We start from the raw sequence: 25,312 nt of genomic DNA, 5'->3' as shown, positions 1-25,312 counted from the left end.
CACAGGTTTCTTTTATACTGAGAAGCAGGAGATTTGAATATCTGTATTGTTTTAGCTTGCACATCTGCAAATATGGTTAGTATTAAAAAAAAAAGTATATAACCCTCATTTTTAAACCCAGTTCAAATAATTGCTTATATGACAACCTTACACAGAGAATTCCACAGCATGAATGTATTTGTTCCAAAACATTTTCAGAAATATTCAGATATTATATAAGGTTTGGAAATAACTTGTATGTAACAACTACCATTCTTAGGTGCTAGAAAATGAGGGTCATGGTCTGTGACTAAAAAGGAATTTTTTTCTAGTTTTTATACTTAGCAGTTCCATAGCACCACTTCATCCAATAGATCTTAAGCACTTAACTAAGGCAGGTATACATGGTTTCTAGGTTACAGGCTAAGTACAACAGAAAACAGTGACCTTCACTACTTAGTTTAACAAAGAGAGGGTTAAGATGTGCCTGGATCATGGTCTATATGCACCTATCAGAGAGAAAAATATCTGGTCGCAGAGAGCTCTTTAATGTAGTACATTGAGGCATTAGAAGTTCCAGTTCTGGAAAATGAAAATGGGTGAATTCAAACTAGAAAGAAGGCTCAATTTTTTTTAGTTTGTGACTAATTAACCTTTAGAACAGCTCACCAAGGGACATAATAAATGTTCCATTTTGTGAGTCTTTTTAAATCAAGGCTTCCATGTCTTTCTCTTGCCCTACCAGGAATGGCCTCGTGATTATTCTCTGGTCTGTGTTATGCAGAAAGTCAGATAACATAAGCATCATAATCTCTTGTGGTGTGAAGAAATATGAAGTAGGATTAAGACAGAAATGTTTAGAGATGTACATTAATTCTGGGCATTTCAATTTTTGAGTGCTCAAGATGAGGGCTTGGTCTGATATGCTGAGTCCCTATGGCTCCTGGAGACATCAGTACTCCCATTAGACAATATATTTATGTCCTATACATTGTTTTGCTGCAAGACAGTCTTGTGGTCTTATCTCTTCTTACTTTTAACAGATAGATCTGTTGCCAGGCTGACTTCTCTATGTGAATTATGTTAAAAATCATATTTAAAAGACATTAATATGGCAAAAAGTAAAGATCTTCAATTGAAGACATGCTAGCAAGTTTTCAGTCCATCCTGTGTACTACATGCAGAAGAGGACTTGTGGGATGTATTCAAGTATTTAACTGTCCCAGTGCATATCCACCAGACAACTGAATGAAAATTTCAGAGGTTTCTGAGATTTTGCAAACTTGATATTCATTAATTATTTTTTAACTTCCTAGGCTTTTTATAAAAAACTGAAAAACCATTGGTTTAATGTTAAGGAAGCTTACCTTTGTTTCATCAAGGAAAGCGCTTCTATAGGGTGAAAAAGAATACATAAGCAGTTATAACACGTCTGCAACATTATGATGTATTCACACCCTAGTTTATCCTGCAGTTTGTTGTTCCTGTACCCATCTTCTAAGAGAGTATTTCTGTAGAAATGACTATACCAAGCATGAACCAAGCAGCCCACAGTGGCCATTTTTATTCCAAGGTGCAGAAAAAGGAGTAAAATTAGGAAATGATTATTCCTTTGTTAAGGATGCAAATCCAGTGATTGTATTTACTGTGACTGCAATGCAGTTCAACATTTTCAGTGCTCTTCTAAATCCTACCATTTGCCCTCAATGTTGCAAAGTTCAACCACTCTTACAACCAAACAAAGAAGCTGAGTTTAGATGTAAATTGGGTTGTAGGCTGCCAGTTTGATACAGTATTCCTGCTGGGATCAGGTTAATACAAGCCCTGAATCAGTTCAGCAGGAAAAAGAATTCTGCAAGGAATCCATGGCTACCTATTGCTTTATTTAGCAATAATTCTAAAAGTGTTGTTACAAATTAGTTCTATGTGGCAGTGCCATTAGGGTTATTTATAATCTCAGAGATTGTGTGGGGTAATTTCAGTTCTGCAAAGAAATATTCCTGTGTTGAGTATTTGTTGTTTGATGGTTTATAACGCATTAAATTTGTCAGATCTTTAAAATACCAAAGTATGTTTCAAATGTTTTTGATAGTCATGGCTAAAGACCTGAAAAGATGGAAAGCAAAAACTAGAGCAAGGATATATAGAAGCACTAAGAAGCATGCCCACCCCTTGCTCATAAATCCACACATGGCAAAATCTAAACTCAAGACAATGTAGGTACTTTAGAGGAAGGATCTAAGCTAGTTCACATTGGCCATCAGACTTGAGGGGTGGTGTTGTTTGTTTGTTTGTTGTACCTCTCCAAAAACTTTGGGGTACACACAGTAGGGGAGAGGAGACTGCTCTGCTGCAGGATTATGCTGGAGGAAAGGGGGTGTTGGTAGCTCCTGAGCAAATAACAGCCTGGAGCAGTCACCTCTCCTAACCCTTCATATTTGTTCTTCTGTAAATACTGTGCTTGCTTACTGTGACGGTTTTGTTAAACAAACAGTTACCAGTTCTGCAGTGTCTGATGCAGTAACCAGCTGTACTATGCCATGCTTCAGTACTTCCAAGTACTAAAGCACAGTGACATGTAAACAGACTCTTTCTGCCTGAGTGTTTCAAAGTACTTTGCAAATGATGAGACTCATAAAAATCAGCTCCATTAATTAAGAGATATATTGGGGATCACTTCATCCACTGAAGAAATGCAGTAGTCTCCATAGTGTAATGATGTAGCTGTTCAATAGCTCACAACAACACTGTGGCTAGGTACAGGTACAGACATTCATAGTTTCATAGTTGGTAGGGTCGGAAGGGACCTGAGCAGAAGGCCTAAGGTGGAATCATTGTAAGTTGCACGGTTTTCTGTAAGCAGCGTAATTTAGATCAGTATTGAAGAGAATGTATGTTCACTCTTTGGTGGGGGGGAGAAAATCTTAGCTCAGGTTCCACCAATTTTAAACCACTCTGTGTGCACCAAACTTCTGTTCTGTTAGGGATATAAACTGGTTTCTGATCACTTATACCTGTAAAAGTGTAATGTCTGCATCTGATCTCTGGGAGAAGCTAAGAATGCAGTATGCAGTTGAAACAGCAGGAATATTTTAGGTAAGTGGGATGCAATCACCTGAGCTGAATTTGGCTAGGATATATGCTTATTGCCTCTCCTCTTGGCTTAAAAGTGGGGGTGAGAGAGGTAGTTCCATTGAAGATCCTAGGGTTTGTCTACATTGCCTTTTCAGCATCACTGGACTTGCTATGAAGTCCCTGCCCACTCCCTCCTGTTCTATGTGGGCCGACTTCCAGAAATTGGGCCATTTAGCTGCTGTAGAAGGGCCCTAACACATGCAAATAAGTGCTCTCAAGACAGAGTTTGAGAGAACTCTGTGGGCATGCTTAGCAGTACACTAAGGCAGATAGATGGTCTTATTTCCAGAATTTGGTATGGGTGGAGCTGGGAGCAAGTAGGGCATGCTTCTTAGAGGCACTCTGGGGCTCGACATGAAGGCAGTGTACAACACAAAAGTGTTTAGATTTAGGACATTGGCCTTATAATTTCTCAAACTACAGTGTTCCATTATAGTACATCCTGCACTCAATTGACCTTGTCTCCCCTCTCACATGGACATCCCCTTGACTCAATTCTACTTTCACTGTTGACTGCGGTAAAAGTGCCACTCAAAACTCAGTTTTTTAACCTAACTTTTTTGTTCAAAACCTTCATTTGCACTTGCCAATTAAAGATGGGGAGGGGAGTGATTTGAATAGTGATGATTCATGTAGCCAAATGTGAAACTAGGATCTCCTTTTAGCAGCTATCTAATCGTGAATTCTTTCCATGAAGGTTGCAGCAATCTCCAGTAAGGAATAGAGATGGGACAGACTGAAAAGGAGAGACCTTGAGCTGATAAAGCTGGATACAGAGGGACCTCAAAAATACATGATTGGGGAAACTAGAGACTTTAGCCACAGATGAAGAGTGACACCAAAGAGAACAAACAGCTAGGGAAGAAATCTAGGAAACAAATTCTAATAAGGCAGAAGTCTGTAACTAACAGTAAACAATCTGGTAGATGACTTCATCTTCCTTTTCATTATGAGAGTTAGTTTTGCTTAATGACAACAGTTTTTTCCCCCCCATATGCACCAAAGTGCAGGAGAAAGTAAGTCCCTCTTTTAAATTTGGCTAAATCACATGGGCTCACTTCCTGCACCCTTGTCATAATTGAATGTTAATAATATTACAAGCTTTCAGTTTGGTTTACTTGACAGTTTTGTAGTTATTCTAGGCTTCAGATTAAAGGTACAACTACTTAAACATTGTAAAAACAAAAAATACAAGGCAGATGATCAGCTACCTACCAGCGGGCGGTGACTGCCTGTTAATGCAACTTTTGGATTGGAAAGAATTCAGGTCACTGTTAGCCAAGATTTGTATTTGCATCAGACACATAGGTATTTCTAACATTCCCAATGCTCCTGGGAAGAGCTACTCTTGTGTATGCCCTGACCACCCACTCCTGCCCATATGTACCAATCCCAGAAATGAGTGTGTAAAGCTGTTCCAGGGGTGCTACCCACTGCTATTATCACATCCATGGTTTTGAATTCTTTTACTTTCTCCTGCCTCTGATCACTGTGCTAGGAGCAGCAGGGTGAGCATTAAAACCCACAATACCATTTCTGAGAGGCTGGAGGATCAGTGTTTACATTAGGGGTTTTGGGGATGCGAGTAAGGGAAAATAAAAAAAAAATCCCGAAGAGGCATCTTTGCCCATCATCACTGGGAACATTTATGAAGTTGGAAGACATTTAGAAAATATTAATATGTCACACACATTCAAACACCATTCCAAACACTAATCATAAGAGCCTTATCTACACTAGTACTCCCATTATTGCTAATGCTAACAGAGCTGGATTGCTGCTGGAGCCAACAAAACCCTGTAGAGATGTTTCACTGTGCCTGTTTCCTTACTTACCGTGTGAGGTTTTAGACTAAGCTGTAAGAGATATTGAAATGGTTGGATGGAAAGTGCTATATACATGGAAAGTATTATTTTAATGAGGTGACTGATACGGGGTGCTATAATGTTCAGTTAAAGTAGCCTTAACTTAACTCAATGCCCCATTGAAGGAGTACATTCTAATAAGTACATCTGCCTTCCATAGTAAGCAGGTTGCAAAGTATATATGAATATGGTGAATGTAGGTTTGGATTTTTGTCTTTCCCAAGTAATTTCATTTCTATTTTACCTTTCTTCTGGCCAGTCCAGTGACCTTTTTAACTTGTACAACTTGTAAACTGTCTTTTCCAAAGGTTCCCTGCTGTCATTCAGGCTTGTGCCAGATGGAATTCAAGGGATCTCCATGCATTTTTTAACCCTCTTCAATGGAGCTGGCTGTTTTATGGGAGCTTTCATTGTTCAGACAACATATGCAGGCTCTCAAGGTAAGGAATGTGCTTGTGCTGTGTACTTCTGAACACAGTTGTCTAATCCTATTGACTATTGATTTGGGGAAGCATGTAACAGCATATGAGTAGCTGCCAAAGTTTTATTGATTTGCTTTCACAATTAAGATAGAATTAAGATAGGAAATAGACTTGCAGCTGTATTCATCAAATTTTAATGAGTCATCTTACTTTTGATAGGTGGAGTAATTAGAGAATGCCATCTTGCGAGGAGCCCCATGCATTCTTTTCTGAAATCGTGAAAAATAAATTGGCCATCAAGCATCCTTACCCGCTAGAATTTGCAGCACACATATACACGCACCATCCATGTATACTTAGGAATAATTTAAATAGCTATGAAAACGTGTTCAATACTTTAGAAGAGGGTCAGAAGGAAACATGAAAGATAAGTTTCTCAAATATGTATTTCCCTACCTCAATATAGGTTTGAGGGCAAGGAAAAACAGGTTAGCCTGACATTTTTCAGTGCTGGTCAGGGGATTTAGCCACAGAATCCCAGGTCCTTAGAGATTCTGATTCTCACTGATAGCAGTAAAACTTAGGAACCTAAAACCTTTGATTTCAGCCATAGAGCCTCTGAAATTAATACGATAACTCTTAACTAAATGCTGCAAGCCTACACTGTGCCATCTTTAGTCAAGAATAGAACTTCACTCTGCGGGTATTTTTGTCAACCACAATTGGAGGCGTTTCATTTTTCATACACAACTTCTACCCAATATACCAATATTTTGCAACAAGATATTTTCCCAGAATTTCCATCCCACTCAGAAAAGTACAAAAATTCCCAGAGAAGCTATTCTTATTGTGTGCTTGACCAAATTTTGCAGATTGAACCAGTATTTATTGTTAGTCTGAACTGCTGGATATTTCTCTGAGGTAGGATATGTTGCAGGGGGAATTTAGCAGGTAATTTTATTTTATTTTTTTCCTTTTTACCTGATGAGCTGTTATTAGATGCAGTTCTGTATGTAGGAGTTTTGTTTTATATGTACATTTAAAAAAATGGGAGTGCCTTAGAAGCTAGGTGTTCCTCTGTTTATACCTACAAAATACAGGTTACTGTGTTTAAAACAGTAAGTTCCCCACACTGCTTCATTTTCATAAACGTGGTCATTACCACCTTACAGAAAATTACTCTTTGTTTACATTTTGCTGCTGCTGGATCTAATCAAAACAAACCTGTAATTTAAAATAGATGCATATTTTCAGAGCTGTATTGAGTTTAAGTTGCATTTCTTATAGATTTCATCTGGCGGACAGTGCAACCAAAAAGTGTATAGCAGTGAAAATATATGTTAGGAGATATTAATCCAGAGGTGGGCAAATATTTTGGCCAGAGGGCCACTTGGGGGTTAGTATCCTCCCCCATCCCCCCCACCCCAACAGCTCACCAAAACTCCCTAAGAGACTCCCATGCACGGCCACAGGGCTGGGGTGGGGCCATGGGTGGGAAGGGAGCAGCATCTGGGAATGGGATGGGCAAGTGGCGCTGGGACTGGGAGTGGGATCAAAGGGCAGTAGCAGTGCGGGGCTGGGGCCCAGGGAAGAGCCATGATCTGCTCCTTGCTTACCCCTGCAATGGTTTCACAGGCAGGGGTGTGCAGGGAGTGGATCACAGCTCTGACCTGGGCCACAGCTTTGTGCTGTCATCACCCAGCAATCCTGGGGTCCCAGTGGAGACTAGCCAAGACCTGCATGGGCAGGGCACATGACTGGGTGGACAAAATAAGGATGCAGGTAGGTAAGGAGGCACTTCCAGGAGCAGGCAGGCCCTACCTGGGATCAGGATCACTGAGCAGTGACAGCAAAGGGCCGGGGTCCAAGGCAAAACCATGATCCACTCCCTGTACGCCCCTGCCTGTTTTTCATTCACGGATCTGTTCCGTGGCCAGGGCTGAGATCTTGCAGTGGTGACCACATGGTCCAGAGCTGGGGCAGAGCCACAATCCACTGCCTGCTTTGTCCTGCCCAGGGCATGTGGGCAGTGGATCACAGCTGTGCCCCTGTTTGTTTCAGTCCACACTGTCACCACTGCAAGATGCCAGCCCTGGAGCAGCTCCCTGCCCTGCCTGCCCCTGGCTTAGTCACTTAAGTCTTTCATTTTTATAGGAGTTACATGGCTAAATCCCCTAGCTACCTTTGAAAAACCTCAATCCATATTTTTGCATCCATTGTGGAAATTATCATTCCCATGAGTGAATGATGCACAGCTACTCCAAATGACTGCTCCACAAAGATAACTGTGGTTTTCAGAAGTGGGTCAGTTACAGTTTGCACTCAAAGGTTTGATTACTCAGAGATGAAGTCTTATCCCAACTTTAAGTATGAGAAACCGTGGTGAGAAATTAAGGAAAAATCTCCTCAATGGAATCCTGTTGTCCTTGTCAGAACCCTCAGATATGAGACTTCCTTCATCTTCACGTGAGTAAGGTATTTCCAGTGTCTCAGGATTTCATTCTAAAATGAGCTTCATTGGAAGCTCTTCTACTGCATCCTCTGTTCATCAAGACCAGTTTGCCTATTTCCGGTGACCGCTGCTGGAATGATGCGTTAACATTTACATTATCTTTAAACTCTTGAATCTCTTGTCACTACATATTTAACTGGGCACAGAAATGCTGCAGTATTTGCTCCTCACTTCAGCCAAATTTTGATGATGATCACCCATAAAATGGGCTAGGCTTGTTCATAAAATGTGCAGACCTTTTGAGCTGAGGATAGAGTAATACTAGAAGATAGTGTTTTGCCTGGTTTCAAAGGGAAATGCTTTCAAAACTTAGGTTGCAGTTCCATCATCGTTGCGCTGCTAATAATAATGAAAACAAGGTCCCTTTTTCCAATCTGTTTCATTTCATCTGCATGATTCGACTGGTTGTACTAGGCCTTATACTGTACTCTGATGTAGTCCTTGGTCACTTTCCTTTGCGCTCATATTAATAAGTAACACAAGAAAAGTAGTCCTCTTTACTTAAAAAACAAACAAACAAACAAAAAAACCCTCTCCCCCTCCCAAAAAACCCCTTCAAAAACTTCCAGATCTCTGTCAGTGTGGCCTCCTTTAAATGTTAAGAGCAATTCAACCAGTGTCAGTTCACCAGCATTGATGCCAGCCATGCCTCACTCCCTCAGAATTTTAAGCTCTATTTTTAAGGCAATCTACAGAAGTTTGTAAAACAACCGATAGATGAACAAGTCCTGGGATTTGGGGAAAACACAACAGCTTGAAATGGATGTTTTTAAACCTACTTAATCAAAGAGCATTTAGATTGGGTTCTGATGACCAAACTCGTGCTCTGTTGCAATTAAGGGGTTGACATGTAAATCGTGCTGTTGTAAATTGTGGCAATGTTCATTGTAAGAATGTTTTGCTACACAATGTGCCATAGGTCAGAATTACTGAAACCTAAATTATTTTGGGGTCCCCTCATCCCTAATTTAGATGGAATCTAGACTCTTCTGAAGTCATTCAGGACATACATATTTTATCGTCTTGGAGGATCTAATTATGTGAATTACACTGCTGGGCATGGAAGGTGTTGATTAAATTACTTAAACCTTTTTGGATCATGCTTCATGTCGCTAACTTACAGGATTTTATTGGCAAAGTTGATCATATATCAGTCACAGAAAGTCTAGGCTGCATTAATCATTTTTACGCATCTATGGAGGATGGTGTGAATATGATAAAATAAGACTTTTTGAAAACTGACGAGTGCAAACAGATGACGGGTGACAGTGATATTTTCAGTACAAGCTGGGAAACTGATTTCTTTTGGATCTTTTACCTCTCCTAACATTTTAATGGAAGAGATGCAAGACAAAACCTGTCCTCCTATGCTAATCACTTCAGAATAAGTTTCTCTATAAGTATTAATGTAAATATATGATAGGAGAAGAGGGTCAGAATGTAGGAAATTGGCCCAGATTTTCTTTCTGCTGTAATCTTTGGTACGAATTTTCTCGCATATGGGTTCTAACTTATTGTGTGATAATAAATACCAAAATATGAAACAGCAAAAGGATGTTTCTTGCAGTCCAGATGGCAGTGTCCACTGATGCCTATTTAATAAATAACAATTGAAAGCAGTATGTACTGGGGTTTAAACTGAGGAGTAAATACATCCTATAACAAGATGAACTGACTGATGGAGATCTCTTAGATTTTAAATTTCAAGGTGAAGGACTAATGGTGATGTGGTTCTTTGTTGTTGTTGTTATGTTGTTGTTTTTTCAAATGTATGGCCTTAGTAACAGGTTAGAAGTAAGTGTCCAGGTTACTCACTTCACTTTACAAGAACAACATCAACTTTTCTCTGTGCCTAAACAGATCTTCTGAATTCTGTTGGGATGATGTTATTATGGTCCTCCTTCTTCCTGGCCATTTTGCAGGCGCAAGTATCAGGTCATCCTTGAATTCAGGATAGTCCAAGGACTACCTTATGCCTGAGTTTTGCATACAGTAGGAAAGCAACAAGCTCTCCTGTCCAACACAGTCTTTACCTGTCTATATTCAGGGCCAGACTCCACCTCTTCACTTTTATTTGTTTTTAAATATGGCCTCCTATTACTGTATTATCTGAACTTCTTCTATAAATAATTCACCTAACCTAAAAGGAAACATTCCTTACAATATGAAGAGGTATCTTTATTATGTTCAACAATGTGAATTGCCAATTGAGAATTTTCATGTTGGAATAATCTAGGAAACAATGGAACTGTGTGGTGTGAGCCTAAAAAGGCCCCTGACATACTTTGCAATTAAGGTACTGTTAACTTGTCAATTGTACCATAAATATTAACCCTGCCACATATTTAAGGAATTAATGGCATGACAAAATGGGAAACCGGCCAGTAAAATAGTCCTCAAAACGTGTAACATTTTTGTGGGAGGTTTTCATCACGCCTTAAATTGAACATCTGTAAGGGTAACCAGGGCTCATTGAAGTTTTCTGGTGCAGTCCTGGGTTTGGGGCCAACAGTCAGCTGTACCAGAGTGTTGAGCTGGCCCCTGTGTGTTCCCAGGACTGGAGCTGATGATCAGCTGATTGTTGGCTTGTTCAGCTCAGTTTGCTACAGGGGGAGCCCAGGATTATAATCCTGAACTCCCACTGAACTGGCAAATAGAAGTGGTCTGACTAGGATCTGATCTATGATCCCAGAATTGTGCTTTCTGCCATGTACATGTGGCATGGCAAGAGGCATGATTATTAGAATAAGGAATCAGATCCCATTGTGCCATCGAATGAACGTGTACCAGAGGCCTAATTCCCAATGAACAAGTAACTGCAGGACAACCCCCATGACTTCTACTTTTGTTGTCAAATCTAGTAGAAAAAACACAGATTAGCTCAACATGGACACACCAGTGGATCCAGGCATAGATACTGTAGGCCATCAGTGTCCAGGGTATTGGGTCATATTTTTCCTGTGATTTATAAGACACTTGGCTTCCACTTAAAATAAAAGTGTAAACTAAAAACAAAAAAGCTATTAGATTATCTAGATTATCTAGGTTTAGAATAAAATCTTGAAAATATAACATGACTATAATTCATGGAGGGATGCCTGACTTTAGACAGTGTGAAACAACATCTCTTAGCAGGTGAGCTGCCCCTTGCTACTCAATAGTTTTAGCTACAGTCCCATTGCTTTGAGAGTCCTAGAGACACATCGTAATAAATGGCTTTGGCTGGTGCAAGTGGAAAAGGAATATACTGTAAAACTTGTACATTTTTCTTTGGGTTTTTTTTTGGAGGGGGGTGGAAAATTCAGATTTTTCTCCCAAAAAAACCCTCCCAAAAGTTGTGTTTTGTTGTTCTTGTTCAAATCAGATACTTTCCATGGAAAGGAATTTGTTTTCATTGAAATAAAACTTAAAAACTGATTTAACAGATTCAGACTGCTGCTAATGCTGCACTGGTACTTTTCAACCAAGAATACAGTTGAGGACCTCCTTTTTATCAGCCAAAGGAAGGGAAGGGAGCCTCACTTCTGCTCCCACTTTGAGTAGAGCTGGGGCTATGATCCAGGAGCAGAGCTGTAAAAAGTGAAGCCTTTTCCTGACTTGCCTAGGGATCCGGAGTATTTTATTTCAGTCCTGCAGATGCAACTTAATTTTTTTAATCTGTAAATTTAAACCTAATTCTAGGTTGAAAAAGTTTGTCTTTTTGTGCCTTCATTGTGTTGATGGTGACTTGCACTGTGCTCTGCATGTGTCTGCATGGGACAGTTGTAGGGCTTCTGAGAGAACTCAGGCACCAGAAGCAGTCAAAACCGTATTAGCCTGGTGCTCCACCTAGGCTGATTTGCCCTGCTCCTAATGCAGATATAGTGTTTCTAGTATGCAGTTTAGCCCAGATTATCTCTAAGCAGTGCTGGGAGCTCTCTTCTGAAGGCCTCATGGGAGATCTGGGTCTGGCTACTCTTGTCTATGCTGCAGCAATGGCATGTCGTGGCATTAAGGGCTCTGTTCACACCCTGTCCGCCTGAGTATGCTGGTGTTCTCCAGAGCTGGGAAGTTCACTAGTGAAGCTGCTATGGGTTCATCCCCAAGGTCTGCTTGCAGGCCAACTGAAAGTTTGAAGGCTTGAGGAGGGGCACAGCAACCACACAGATGCATTTCTGGTTCAGAGTATGTTTGCATATTCGGGTGAGCAGAGCATTTTGAGGCTCCATCATCCCCTTGATGTCAGAAAACACCGCTGCTGTGATATAGACATGTTCACTGTGTTAAGTGCTATCCAAGATCAAAATGGAAAAGTGGGGTGGGAATGGGGAGAATGATCAAGTCCTTTTTCTCTGGGTCTAAGTCACAGAGAAGGTTGGGGCAGGGTACAGAATGGATCCAGGTCTCAAGTCTTAGTCCAATATCCTATCTATTAGCTCATGCTGCGTGACAGTGTACTTTTGCTCATAAATAGAAGGCTTTTATCTCCAGCACTAATTATATGGTGCCAATCACCAGCACTAAAGCAATCTTGAGGTACTCAGTGTTTAGACTCTTCTTTTGGAAGCAACAGACTGTAATGCATAGAGGTAGAACAAGAGTCTTTTTTTTTTTTTTTAATAATTCAGTAGTATTTTAAGTGCATATTTTCTGTTCAGAATCTATTGTAAACTGAGTTCCATTATGCAGCTCCTGCTGCTCATATAGTTAGACCAGCAGATGTAAATAATCTAACAGACAGTGTGAACTCTGCTTTGACAAGCTGTAGTACAGAACCCCATGCTTGCTTTCCCTGTCATCAGATGCACAGTCTCTCTTCTTGAGTTCTATCGGCCACTGGGGGATGTGAAATGAAAAACTGCCTGATTGTGAATTATGACAGTAAAAGTTTATAAGCCACTAAAATGAAGTTATAGTACCTAGGAGCTCAGTCAACTGACAATGTTAAATGATACATTTTAAAACTAGTTCTGAGATAGTGCTCTGAAGAGAACCATGCATGCTGAGGTGAGGTGGTGCTGTTCCATGACAGACACAGGTATCACTCTGTGAACCAAAGTCTGGGGGAGAAATCACAGAAAACTGCTCTGCTGATTACAGTTGCTCCCTATTGATCCAGAGAGATCGAAGAGTGACTGCTTATTTGGAGAGTGAGGTATTTACTACCCTTAGGCACGAATGAAAGTGTATGAGGATGAAAGAGAAAAAGCATGGATCCTTTTTCTTTTTTATTCTTTTCACTGGCCACTCTCCTGAGCTGTACAGTTGTTTCCTCTCTTTTCTCTTTCTAATTAGACTAAGCAGAGCTTGCAAACCACCCTAGAATGCCAACAGATACTAAGGTCAATTAAGGCCATTAGGCTCCTACAGTAGAGCAATAAAAGGAAAGGTTATTTCTCCCTCCCTCCCCCTTTCCCTTTAAGCAAAGACCTGTGGAGAGTATTTGCTTCATAAAGCTAAAGGATTTCACAGAGACTTGGGAGAGTACAGAAAGGTGCTTTTCTCCTCCTCTTGCGAATAAATAGGCTATGCTCCTAATTAGAAGGATTTGATACTGTCCTGTAGAGCTTTGTTGTGTTCTAGTTCTTCTGTCACTCCTTGTTTCATTTTGTTTTTGTGTTTGCCATGTTTGATCATCCCTCAAGGACTGAACTGCTCAAAATCCATCTTAACTGATGTCTGGCTTCCCCCTGCGCACCCTAATCTCTACAGTGGCCACATACCATAGGAAATCTATTCCTGCACTTTGATGTACGTGATGCATCTTGTGGGAAGAGGAAAACTATTAAAATAAAGAAGTAATGAAGCTAAACACTGTGTAGGTAGGAGGGAAGACTGTGGGCTTCATGTGTGGTACTGCACTTGACTGGATGGAATTTGAACTGCTGAAATGTCATTGGCGCACTGTTGCCAAACTCTCAAGGGGAAGAGTGCTTGTGCTTTCTGAGCCCTGGGCAATGCATCAGGAAGGTTGCTCGAAGGTCACCTCTCTCTACTCATTCTTGAGCCCTTGACTGAGGTTTTATCCAATAAGGATACAATGAAATATTGAATAGCTGCTCAATCAGTGAGCAGCATCTAGGTTGTATAGTATACCCAATGAGGCAGAAGATCTTCAGGGGAAGAAAAACAGCATGTAAATAGGTAGTGAAAGGCTCTATGTTTCTCTATTTTGCACAACAGGTCTGCCTGGAGGGACCTTCTGGAATATCATAAATTGTGAGTGCATACTATTGCAATTTTAATCTAGTTATTACATGTACAACACACACAAGAGATGATTACAAAGGGTAGGGTGCTAAATGAAGCCCAGGACTCTATATCCTGTTCCACCTCAGATCTTGGGAAAATTGTTTAGTTTGGCTATGACTGGTTCCTTGTCATTTAACACTGAGACAACAGATACGTTAAAGAGCGGGGGTTGCTCAGATATCGTCGTAATGGAGGCTAGGTAAGTATCAACACGAGTTCCAAACAACCATCATTGTTGTAGTATCTCCTTGGTCTTACACAAGCATTTTTCAGCAACTATTTACGTGATCTATGTCTTGGCCAGGCAAAAAACTCACTCGTCTTCAAATGTCTGCTTCAACAACAGGTATTTGGTTCCCACACTTCCTGCATGAAGGTAAATTGGAAAGGTTCTTCTTCTTCTTGGCTTCCTTAATGATGGTGAATACCTTGGGGTTCTGGACCATTTCACATCGGTAAGAACAAGAGAACTGATTCTCCTTTCTCCGTATGTGTAGGATCTCTCATGAAAATTACAAATTAGCTTTCAGTTTGTGTTATGGCTTTAGTAATCATCCAGTCCTCTACCATACCATAGTTCAGGAGTTTCTACCTCCCCCTTGAAAAGAAGAGGCTTGAAAGTAGCTTGCCTGAGGCAATAAAATTAAAAACTAAATAGATATAGTTTGCCCCAACTATGAAAGTTCTTTAACCATACCTACAACCATCCATTCCCATACCTGCAAAATGTGGCTAATGGTACTGATGTCCTATAAAAGCAGGGAATGGGAGTCCAGTGTTCACAGCCACTTTTGGATGAAGAGACACTGAACTGGTTGTGGGTTACTGAGCAGCCACCTTCAGTCTCTAGTATCTTGATGAAGCTTGCAGTGTAGAAGAAACACTTCATTATTTACAGGAATTCATGTAAGGAACTAAGAAATAACAATCCTATTATTGCCTGTCTGGGACCTAGCCTTGTTGCTGTCCTGCTGCCTCATCCAGATTATCTCCTGGAATCCCATACTTCCTGGATACATAGAAGGCATATCCCCATGAGTGGGAATGTGTTTTCCCCTGGGGACAAGTAGCACTGGCACAACCTTGTGCTGCTGCTCTTCATTCCTAGGGAACGCCCTATGCTAAGTGCATTCTGGTGCAGGGCACATTGCCCCAGGTGGGATAAGGGAGGCTGGGGCAGTAGCCTTACTTGGGGTCCTGGGGCCTCTGGGAGTTGCAGTCACAGCAGGGAGCCTGACCGGCAACTGGAGTGTGGCTCCAGCCAGCCAGGCCCTGGTTTTGGGCGGTGGGTGCTGCTGCCACATGCACCACTCTGCTTCTTTTAGGCAGGGGGTTTTTTTGACCCCAGCATCTCCTGGAGTTAAACTCCCTCCACCCATGCTGCAAAGTTAGCAGCGCAAGGAATGCCTGCATGTGTGGTATGTGTAGTATGTGGCACTGCAGATGTCTGTGACGCTGCCTACTACACATCCGTGCTTGTCTAGACATACCCAGAGTGTCCAGGTGGGCTTGCTCTGTCACACAGTTGGCCATAGATTTTTTTTCCTATATTCTGCCTTCCAAAAATAGGCCTACACTTTATTTTTGGGCATACAGTTTGTGAGAAAATATGGTAATCCAATTCTGAATTAATCCCAGGAAATAGTAATATCTGGTTCCTAATGTAGGCCATCTATTCTGGATACTATCTCCAGTTCTAGCTACAAATAGATACTTTTCTTTTATGCTTACCTCCATTTTGGCCCCTCTAAAATGGGATGTTAATAAAAAAAAAATGTAACTAGGATGGGATAATGATATTCATATTTTGTGAGTGTTTTGATAATGGCCTAGAAGACAGTTTCAAGCGATTTCAAAAGCTTGACCTTTGAAATGAAATGTTGTTTTGAAATAAAAAATTGAACTAATTTTTTATTTTAAAAAATGGGTTTAAACTCCTGGGCAACAAAAGAAATGTTTCATTTTAAACTGAAATGAAATTGTAAGACCCAGAATGATTTTGGTTTTCTGTTTTTCACTTTTTTATGAGAAAATCTGGGGGAAAAATGTTTAGGGTCAATGCTAAATACATTTATTTTTATTTTCAGCTTGGCTGCTGAACAGAAAAGTTAATAATTTTTTCACAACATGGCTTTGAAAGACCCATAAGGTCTGTACAAAGGTCCTTGTCATTATCCCAATTTAATAGATAGGGAAACTGAGGAAAGGCAAGGGTAGCAATTAACCAGTTGCTGAGTAAATCCTAAATAGTCTCATTTTATTTATTTCTGCCCCCTGCCATCCTCTTTTCCCTCCCTTATCTCCCATTCACCACAGATACAGCAATCTACATCAAGAATATGCCAAAGGGTTCAGAGGAAGTAGTCTGCAAGAGAAACTTCTGCAGCATGAGAAGAATCTCAAATTTTATGACAGTGTCCTAGAAACTACTTCTACTTTGTCTCCTGTGGAGACATTCCTGTAATATTTTTACACTTAAATGGAAGACATAGTATTAGGGTGCTCGTCTGTAGTAAGGCATCTGGTATTTTTTTAAAAATGAAACTGCCTATGTATTTGATGTAGCTGAGCAGTACTGCTGATTTTGTTAGTTATATGATGTTTTTACCAGGTATCACAGATAAGCACAACTGCTGGAGCTTTATCCTATAGCTGTTATGTTGGTGTAACTCCCATTGTAGCCAATGAGAGTTTCATGAGAAGAGTGGCTGTAGGATAAAACTTTTTAATTAGTAAGGGTTTATGTAATAATGTGTTATATGTTTGTATTCAGCAATAGCTTGAACTGAATAAAGTAACATATAAAATTGTTTAGCAAATTACTGGGCAACATGACTAATGATTTTTTAAAAAATCTTGTTAGGAGTCAGTGTTCCTGATGCTGGTTTGAATTGGCAATCAAAAGATCTGGATGCTACCTCTGGCTCTGCTACTGGCCCATTGAATGACTATGAGCAAATCACTTTCTCTCTCTTTACCACAGTACTCCCACCTGCAAAAAGATGATTATGGTACTGATGTCCTCTGAAAATCACTTCGGGCATGTCTACATATGCGCTTTTAAGTGTTGTAGCCTATTCTACTGCACATTAAAGCAGTGCATAAAATGTGCTATTATCCTAATATGCAGTAGAATAGGTTACTGTGCATTAAGTATCACCTAAAAAGCTTGTGCTTGCACTACTGCACATTAGGGTAGCCTAATGTGCTTTAATTTAGTACCTCACATTGGAGGTACTAAATTTAATGCACATTAGGAAAAGCGTATTAATGCATGTGCAGACATGCCCAATTTGAGATCTACTGAAGAAGTGCTACATAAGAGTTGAGCAGAACTACTGTTAATGAAATAACCTCAAAATACCTCCCTAATCAAATGCATATACTAGAAGCACTCCAGATAGATTTTTAGGGGGTTGTTAAACAACTGTTGTACCCCCAAAAATGCAATGAAAAAATGTGGAGTAGGTTTTTAACATAAGCAAGCTATATTGAAATGAAGTCACTGGGGATATGTAGATAAGGAGATAACAGCCAACCTTGGACTTTGACAAATAAACATTGGGGTTACTAAGCATTCCCATATTAGAAATATAATGGGACACCCTAAGTAGCTTCAAACCGTTTTTGAATCTCATGGAGACCATTCAGCTGCCTGATTTTCTTTCCCCCAAATACCATGTTCTAAAGTTGCTAAGAAGGAATGGCATGCTACATTCTGAAAAGCAGTAGGTTTCTTGTATCCAAATACAGCTCAGGACTGGCCTTCTTTAACTAGTGGGAATTGATTTAATTCCGCAGAAAATCAACAGTATTTCTAATTTTCAAACCTGTTTGTCAAGATTCGTCTTACACTAGTTTGGTTGATTGAATCCACTACTACTTGGAAGCTGGTCCAGACTTTCACCAGTTCAATGCTTAGGCCAAGTTTCTCAATGAAAAACAAAACAAATTTCATTGGTTAAGAAGCAAGAATTTTTGTGGGTAATATTTTTTTATTGGACCAACTACATGCCTGGAATAGATATAGACAAGTATTCAAATACAAGACATTCTTCAGCTGAGGGCTTGTCTAAGTCTATCCTAACCATACAGTTGGTCCTATAACATATATCACTGACAAAAATCCTCATCTCTCACATTTTCTGGACCATCATCACTATTATAAAACTCCAACATTTGAAAGTGAAAGAAAAATCTCCAAAATAAAAAACTTCCTTTACCTCAATGCAACTTGTTTCCTAAACACTTCAAGTGTTGGGTCCATCAAATCCTAGAAATATACAACATCCACATGCTTTTGTTTTTGGATCAGCATAATAAACAGATTATTTCACTATGATAATGGAAGGAATAAAATGGCATTCCATTGTACTACCCCAGCCTAGTAATTATGATCCTGTACCTTACTACAGTCTAGAACTAAAAACTATTTACCTTCTACTAATAAAAAACAAAATTGTTTTGTTGGATGGCAGAGGCCTGTGGTTTTGGTTCTCAAAAGTTGCAGACAGAAGTGACATTTTGTACCCAATCTGGCCCCTGAAAGTGCTGTACAACTGTGACCTAACACAAGTGCACAGCTGCAGAGCACTTTAAAAGGGCCTGATCCTGCAACAGTCAGAACCTTCATTACATTACGCGAGGGTCCAGATGGAGGTGCTCCAAAGCAGAGCGCCTTCATTAACTTCCGTCCTCATTCACCAGGAGCAGGGCTTGGTTAACACAATCCAGTCCTGCTCCCAGCACTGTTTTCAGAATGGGAGGAGGAGAAGGGAGTAGAAGGAACTTGTTCTGGGGGTTGCCCAGCAGACACCTGAGGGTGGGACAGGTAGATTGGAGCCTCCCTGCCTTTTTGGGGGCTCCAATCCACCCCCTCCCATCACTCCTGCACAGACTTGAGAAAACCCAGAATAGACCCCTGTGTTGTTACCCACCCTTCCATCCTGAGACAGCACCAGGGACTGGGAGAAGTGGGGCAGAGCTAAGACAAGAGGTTACAGAGATGCAGCCTCTCTCCCTGGATCAGCTCCAAAATGGAGTTCAAGCCCACCCTCCCATCCCAACAGCTAACATCTGTTGGGTTGGGAGAATCAGTGTAACTCATGGCACTTTCTGTGAAGCACCACAAGCTAGACTAGGGGGCTGCACTTCTGTCTGTGCCTAAAGCCTTCATGGTGACTATGTTTATGCCTTTATAATCTGTTACATACCCAAAGGGATAGACTTCTATCTTTATGCAAGCACTTCATGACAAGTAAAAGTCTGTCTGGCAATACAAAATGCATTGCAGCTACAATTATCAAACCATCTGGTGTGTACCTTTCCTGCTTCTCCATTCAAGGGGAAGAGTGTTAACGAACTCCCTGCAAAGGGAGAAATGCCTGCTCAAACAGCAAAGGCTGTTAATCATGGAGAGAGAAAAAAGCAGCTGGACCTCATTAAGGGAGGGGTATTGAAGGATATGGGCTTTAAGGGGGGAGAAGGGGCCTTTGCACCCAGGTGAAGTTCATTAGCATTCTAGTTACTGGCAGTAGAGGAGTTTTCTTTGACAGGTTGAAGTTGGGAAGGACAGTTTGGACTTGCCTTTGGCTAGGTAAGAAATAATGTGAGCTACCAACTGAGGATAGTATCTGTGTTTCTGATGGAGAGGTAAGCTTCTTGTACGAATGGTATTAATACTGTGTTCTCATGGTCGCTGATGAGGTAAGAGATGTTTCCCAAATGACTTGGTCAGAATACTCGAGACTCTAAATAACCCGAGTTATTTATCATATCGGTGGCTTATGAGTAGTTGCAGCAGGCTGACTGGAAGTCTCTAAGTTTTATCTTGGCATGCATTAGGATCAATATAAATTACTTTAATTTTGTTCTTCCTTTTTAAAGAAGCAGACTGCATCAGACACATGAAGCAATTAGTTACTAAGGTCAGATAGGTAGGAGATGTGGGGAAATGACTGAGCATGTAGAGTAAGCTAAAGGGAAAGTGTAGCATGCTGAAGAGGCCCCTTCTTATCTGGAATTCTGTTGAACTCTTTTTTTTCTTCCAAAACTAAAACTTAACCATCTATGCTTGTTATATTTTATTTTTATACTGTATTTACTTAAATGTAAGATGAGTTTCTTTCTCCCAATCCGTGGGAAGGGGTGGGGGGAGAAGAAAAGTCTTAAATTTGCATACAAAGTGGGGGGGAGGGGAGGAAAGTGGCTGCTGCAGCTCTGACTCTGGCCCTGTGCCTGGGTTGTGCCCAGAGTCAGATGCACAGCAGCCTCCTACCCCCACCTCTACTTGCCTTCCCCCCTTACTACCAGGTGCAACTCGGCTCCAGATGACACTGGGTTCCATTCTGGGTATGGAGTGTCTGGAAACTCTGCTGAAAGTGTCAATCAGTGCCAACACTTCTGCATTGACTGCCTGGCCAATATGGCTTGGCAGCAGCTGAGTTTCAATGTGCTGTGCTTTGGGAGACAACAGCCCAAGCAGTGTCTCACAATAAGGGGCTGGGAAGAGGCAGAGACTGCTGGGAGCAAGGCTTAAAGACTTTGAAGAGAGGAAGGAAGGGGCGGAGGCTGTAGGAGGAAGAAGTATTGGGGGGGGGGGGCGCGGCGGCGTCACATGGCTCTTTCCCTCCTATCCCCCCAGCCACTATTTTTCTTCGGTGTAGCAGTCAGGGGAAGGGCCATTCAGGACAACTCTCCAATAATTAGATTCTATACCTGGAAAACTATAATATATATACACATTTTCCATATATAGAGAATTATTAGGGTGTATCTTAAATTCAGGGTTGGCTTAGATTTGAGTAAATACAGTATACCTACTGTATGCCTCTTACCATGCACATTTGAACTTTTAATGGAAGGATTTTAATTCTGAAATAACCGGTGAAGGCACAACCATCTAGCTGAGGCTTCCTGGTGACTTACATTGTATGTGAAAGGGAGCGTTGTTCTAGCAGTTTGGGTTAGCTCGTTGGTTGTCCAGTAACTGCTGCTCAAATAGGTCTTGTACTCACAGTATGTCACATACCTGAGATTCATTTTAGTATTTATGGACATTTCTGGGTATCAAATAGTTATTCCAAGGAGTTCAGTAGGCATATGGAAAAGTAGGGGAAAAAACCACTTATTCTGTCTCAAATTACTTACTGAGTACTATGGTTAAGATAGACTGCATGGGACAGTGTTTCAGGTAGAGGAGGTGGTGAAAGATCACTGGTGAGGATTAAGAGATCCATCTGTTAAGTTTGTACTGATGATGGAACACATGCTCCCAATTGGAACAAGATGCATTAAAAGAGCAATTTCACTTCCACTGCCTAGCAACAATGTCATTGAGCACCTGCAATAGTTTAAACATTAAGTATAATTGGCTTTGCTCTACATAAATCTGTAGTTTTGTAAATAAGAACAGTTGAGTTTCCATGTAATGCCAATTAACTGAAAGGAATGTTTTCTTTCCTGAAGCTTGCAGCTTTGCAGAGGAGGAGTTAGTAGGATGGTGCGAAGCTTTGGTCCCTGATTTGATTTGGTGGAGATTTGGCCCAATTCAAATCTGAATTGAATCGGAGGACCCTTTAATCTCCAAATTGAATTGGAACCCTCTGAATCAATTCAGAGAGCTTTGGAAAGATTTGGCAATTTCGACATAGACACAGCTTTAAATGTTTTTTCTACATTTAAAGCCGCTCCCCTCTGAGTTGCTGATTAGTGCCTCCTGGGTCTGGGGGGCACCCAGGGTCCCCCTGCAGCTGATCACCAAGCCAGGGGGGTGCAGGATGCCCCCTGTGTGTCCCCTGTGTGCTCCCCGGCTGACCTGGAAGTGGACCAGAAGTACTTCCAGTCCACTTCTGGGTTTGCCACTGAGCACGTATTGCCTACCCCCCCCCCCCCCCCCCCCCCGGACTCTTGTGGGACGCTCTAGCTGCCCCAGCATCACAGCATTCTCGAGCCATGCCTGGTACCTCAAGGTATGTAGAAGAACATTTAAAGCTGTGTCTATGTCCAAATTGCTGATTCTCTGAATCAGCGTCAAATCTTCAGATTCAGCCAAATCGAATTGGAGACAGTGTTCCGAATCAACAAATAGGGCCAAATCCAAATCGAATAGGGCCCACTTTGCCTTGGGTAAGTCACTTAATATGTTAACCTGATTACCTTGCTGTAAAATGAAGAAAAAGATTCCTGGGTGTCTTCTGAACTTTTTTCCAGTAATAGTTATGGAGAACCTTGAGTTCCTCAGATGAAAATACTTTGCCTTTGCCTGCTGTACTCTCACAACAACAGTGTAGTATTAATACTGTTAATCAATCAGCTAATCTCTCCAATCACTACACAGATACTACCCTCCATTTTCCTGTGAAGGGCATTGAAAATCCAGCAGTTGACTAGATGACAAAGGAAGTGAATTACTAGCAACAACAAGGCTAAGCAAGGTGCTCAGGCCCTATGATCTTTCTCTTTCTCATGTGCATGCTTGTGTTCACACACTCTGTAGCCATTATTGGATCCTGCAAGCTGTCTTTTAACTTTCTGGAGTCACTTGCTTTGTTCATAAGGCATTACAAAATTAGCGATGTGTGAACTTTTTAATCTTAAAAATGGTCTTGTTCAGCTTCTGTTGTTAAAGACTAGATTTTCAATTCTTAAAGAGGGTACCATGGCACCCTGGAGCACCCCCAGATCCTTTGAAGGGTGCCACTAAGTTGAGGAGATGAGCAGATTTGCATGCACACCCCACAGCCATTCACCCCCAGCCCTTCTGTAAGGAGGAAAGCATTGTAATATATAAATTCGATTTTGCAATTGGGTGCCAATCAACTGCAAAAGTTATGGAGGGATGCCTTGAGTCCAGTGAGGGGTGCCTTGAGTCCTAAGAGGTTCAGAATTACTGCTGTAGAGAAAGTGGTTCCTTGCTTGCCCTCCAAGAGCAGAACTGTGTGCTTTTAAGCTTGTTTGTGTTTCCTTTATCTTCAGCATCTGACAAGATAGCTGAAGCTACCATATTCACTGCAAGCTTGCCTTATAATTGAGCAAGCATTCTTCCTTCACAAGAGGCACTTTGTAGGGAATGTTTCCTTTAGTAGGGTTTCTCCTTTTTCAATAATGTAAGCCCACTTTACAACCAATGCAAGACACCTCACTGCGTCTTTTTGTCATTAATAGAATGAAAATTATCACTTCTTTCCCACTCCCAGTCTCCAGCAAATCTTGACTTGGAATTACTATTCCATTTGTCCAACCCCTTTAATCCTTTAATTCTTTTGGTTGCAAAAGGCCCATTTTACCTGTGATTGCATCCCTAAATATAGCTTTCGGAGAGGTTTGCTATTTCTATTGAATGACTTCCACAATATATTTGTACAGGTACATGTTAAAGCCTTAACAGTGACCTGCAAATTCTTTCTGTACACAATTCCCTCAGCTTTACCAATATATGGTAGTCAGACTAAAAGTCATCCAGCTGACTAAGGGCTTTTTAGGGTCCTGAGTCTTTAGAAAAATATATTCAATACCAAGGTGACTACATATTAGCTGGTGCTGGATCCAACCTCTTCTGAAACAGAGGATTTTTAGTAGAGCTGATCAAAATGTGCTGTTTCATCAACATTTAATGGAAATGCATAATTTTCAATTAAGCTATCTTGGAAAGATTTTGAGACAGTAATAGCAGCTGAATAGTTATGGCAGTTCGAAGTCCTTTTTCTATGATTTTGAATCCATCTGGATTTTGCCCAATACAGAGAAGTATGTCAAAGCAGGGAGTTTAACCTTGTTCTCCCATATCCTGGATCAGTATTCAAATTAGATGTATTCAAATTAGATGGATACTTATCTACTTTCCACCTCCCTCTCCAAAAAATGGTTTTCATTAAAAGGTTTTTAAAGGCTTTGACTTCATTCAAGTGCTGAACAAAAGCAAGTTTCAAACCCTCGAAAGTTACTGAAGAGCAAAGATGTCTCTAGCAGGGTCTAGTTTGGGGTCCTATAGAAAACAAACTTTAAAAACAAGTAAACTAATCTCGCCTGCAACTTCTTATTCCTGATGAGAGGCCTACATTTTTCCAATACAGTTCTGTAGCTGATGTGATATCACCAGTAATATAGAAGCAAGGTCTCCAAGAAGGTGGCAATCAGAGGGCTAATAAATGTGTAGTGTGGAGAAGAGAGGAAAAGAGTACTGTAGCTTTACCCAGCTTGGCTATTAAGGCAGAGGAGAAGGATGACTATGTGGTCCCTATTTGCACAGGATTTGCAGGTATGTCTTGTGATTAACCTCAGTGAAACTCTTTCAGGATGTCACATGGCCAAACTAATAACGAATGCTTGCTTTAGGGTGAGATTAGAAATTACAGATAAACCTTGTTAAGGGCACTTAAAATGTGTAAAAATCACACATTCATGCTTGTTAACCAGTGCTAAGTGCCCTCTAGGAATCTTAATCCTCACTTCAAATGGGTATCTTTATCTCTAAACTGTGCTAACCAGCTTGATTTAGCCTAACTTCTAATTGTTCAGGAGAGATCAAATGTGATGGGTGGGGACAGGAGCTGCCAGGTTGCAGGGGGAGGGGAGGGAGGCAGTCTGAGTGAGCCAAGCAGAGGAGGAAGGTGGGGAGCTGCTGGGGTTGGGGCCTGCTCACTGCTCAACACACATACCCACAGAACACAGCACAACACACACGAGTGATGGTAGAGCTGCACATTCATGTTCATACAGGGTGCTTCTGGCTGTGGGCCAGCAGTGATGGGGGGAGGGGGGAAAGAGGGTGCTCCCCATGTGCACCATGACCTCCATGTAGCCCTGTCCAGTTAGGGATGGCCCTTCCCCCACTGCTACCCCAACTGTGCTCCTCAACTGTGGCCAAAGGCAAGTCGGGGGGCAGAGGGAGAGGTTCTGAGTGATTTGTGTGTGGGTTGGATGTGCTATGCTATGCAGCATGTGCATGTTCCTGTTTGAGAGCTGGCAAGCAGGGAAGACACAGGGCAGACTTGGGATCTCAGAGCAATGCCCCTGTTTGCCAGCCCTCTGGGGGCAGCTCAGAGTTGTGCATGGCACAGAAGGCATTAACCCTGACTGCTCCCAGCACATGCTAACTTGACAGGTCATTGTTCAAAGCTAGCAGGTGCTAACTGTAATGTGTAAGCATACCCTTAGGGTGCAGACAG

General features: G+C 41.2%; 1 protein-coding gene across 1 annotated transcript in view; it reads left to right on the top strand.

Moving 5' to 3' along the window:
• SLC15A5 (solute carrier family 15 member 5) overlaps positions 1 to 16,608 on the top strand; it is a 50,107-nt gene extending 33,499 nt beyond the window's left edge. The window contains exons 7-9 of the mRNA XM_090041602.1: positions 5,288 to 5,419; positions 14,491 to 14,599; positions 16,461 to 16,608. Of these exons, the coding sequence (XP_089897728.1) occupies positions 5,288 to 5,419; positions 14,491 to 14,599; positions 16,461 to 16,608 (389 nt within the window). The remainder of the gene's footprint in view (positions 1 to 5,287; positions 5,420 to 14,490; positions 14,600 to 16,460) is intronic.
• Positions 16,609 to 25,312: the final 8,704 nt, after the last annotated feature.

The sequence above is a fragment of the Crocodylus siamensis genome, chromosome 4, assembly GCF_052110815.1.
Source record: "Crocodylus siamensis isolate JL-2025a chromosome 4, ASM5211081v1, whole genome shotgun sequence".
NCBI lineage: Eukaryota > Metazoa > Chordata > Crocodylia > Crocodylidae > Crocodylus > Crocodylus siamensis.
Note: the sequence above shows the minus strand (reverse complement) of the source record. Positions and strands in the feature narration are given on the sequence as shown.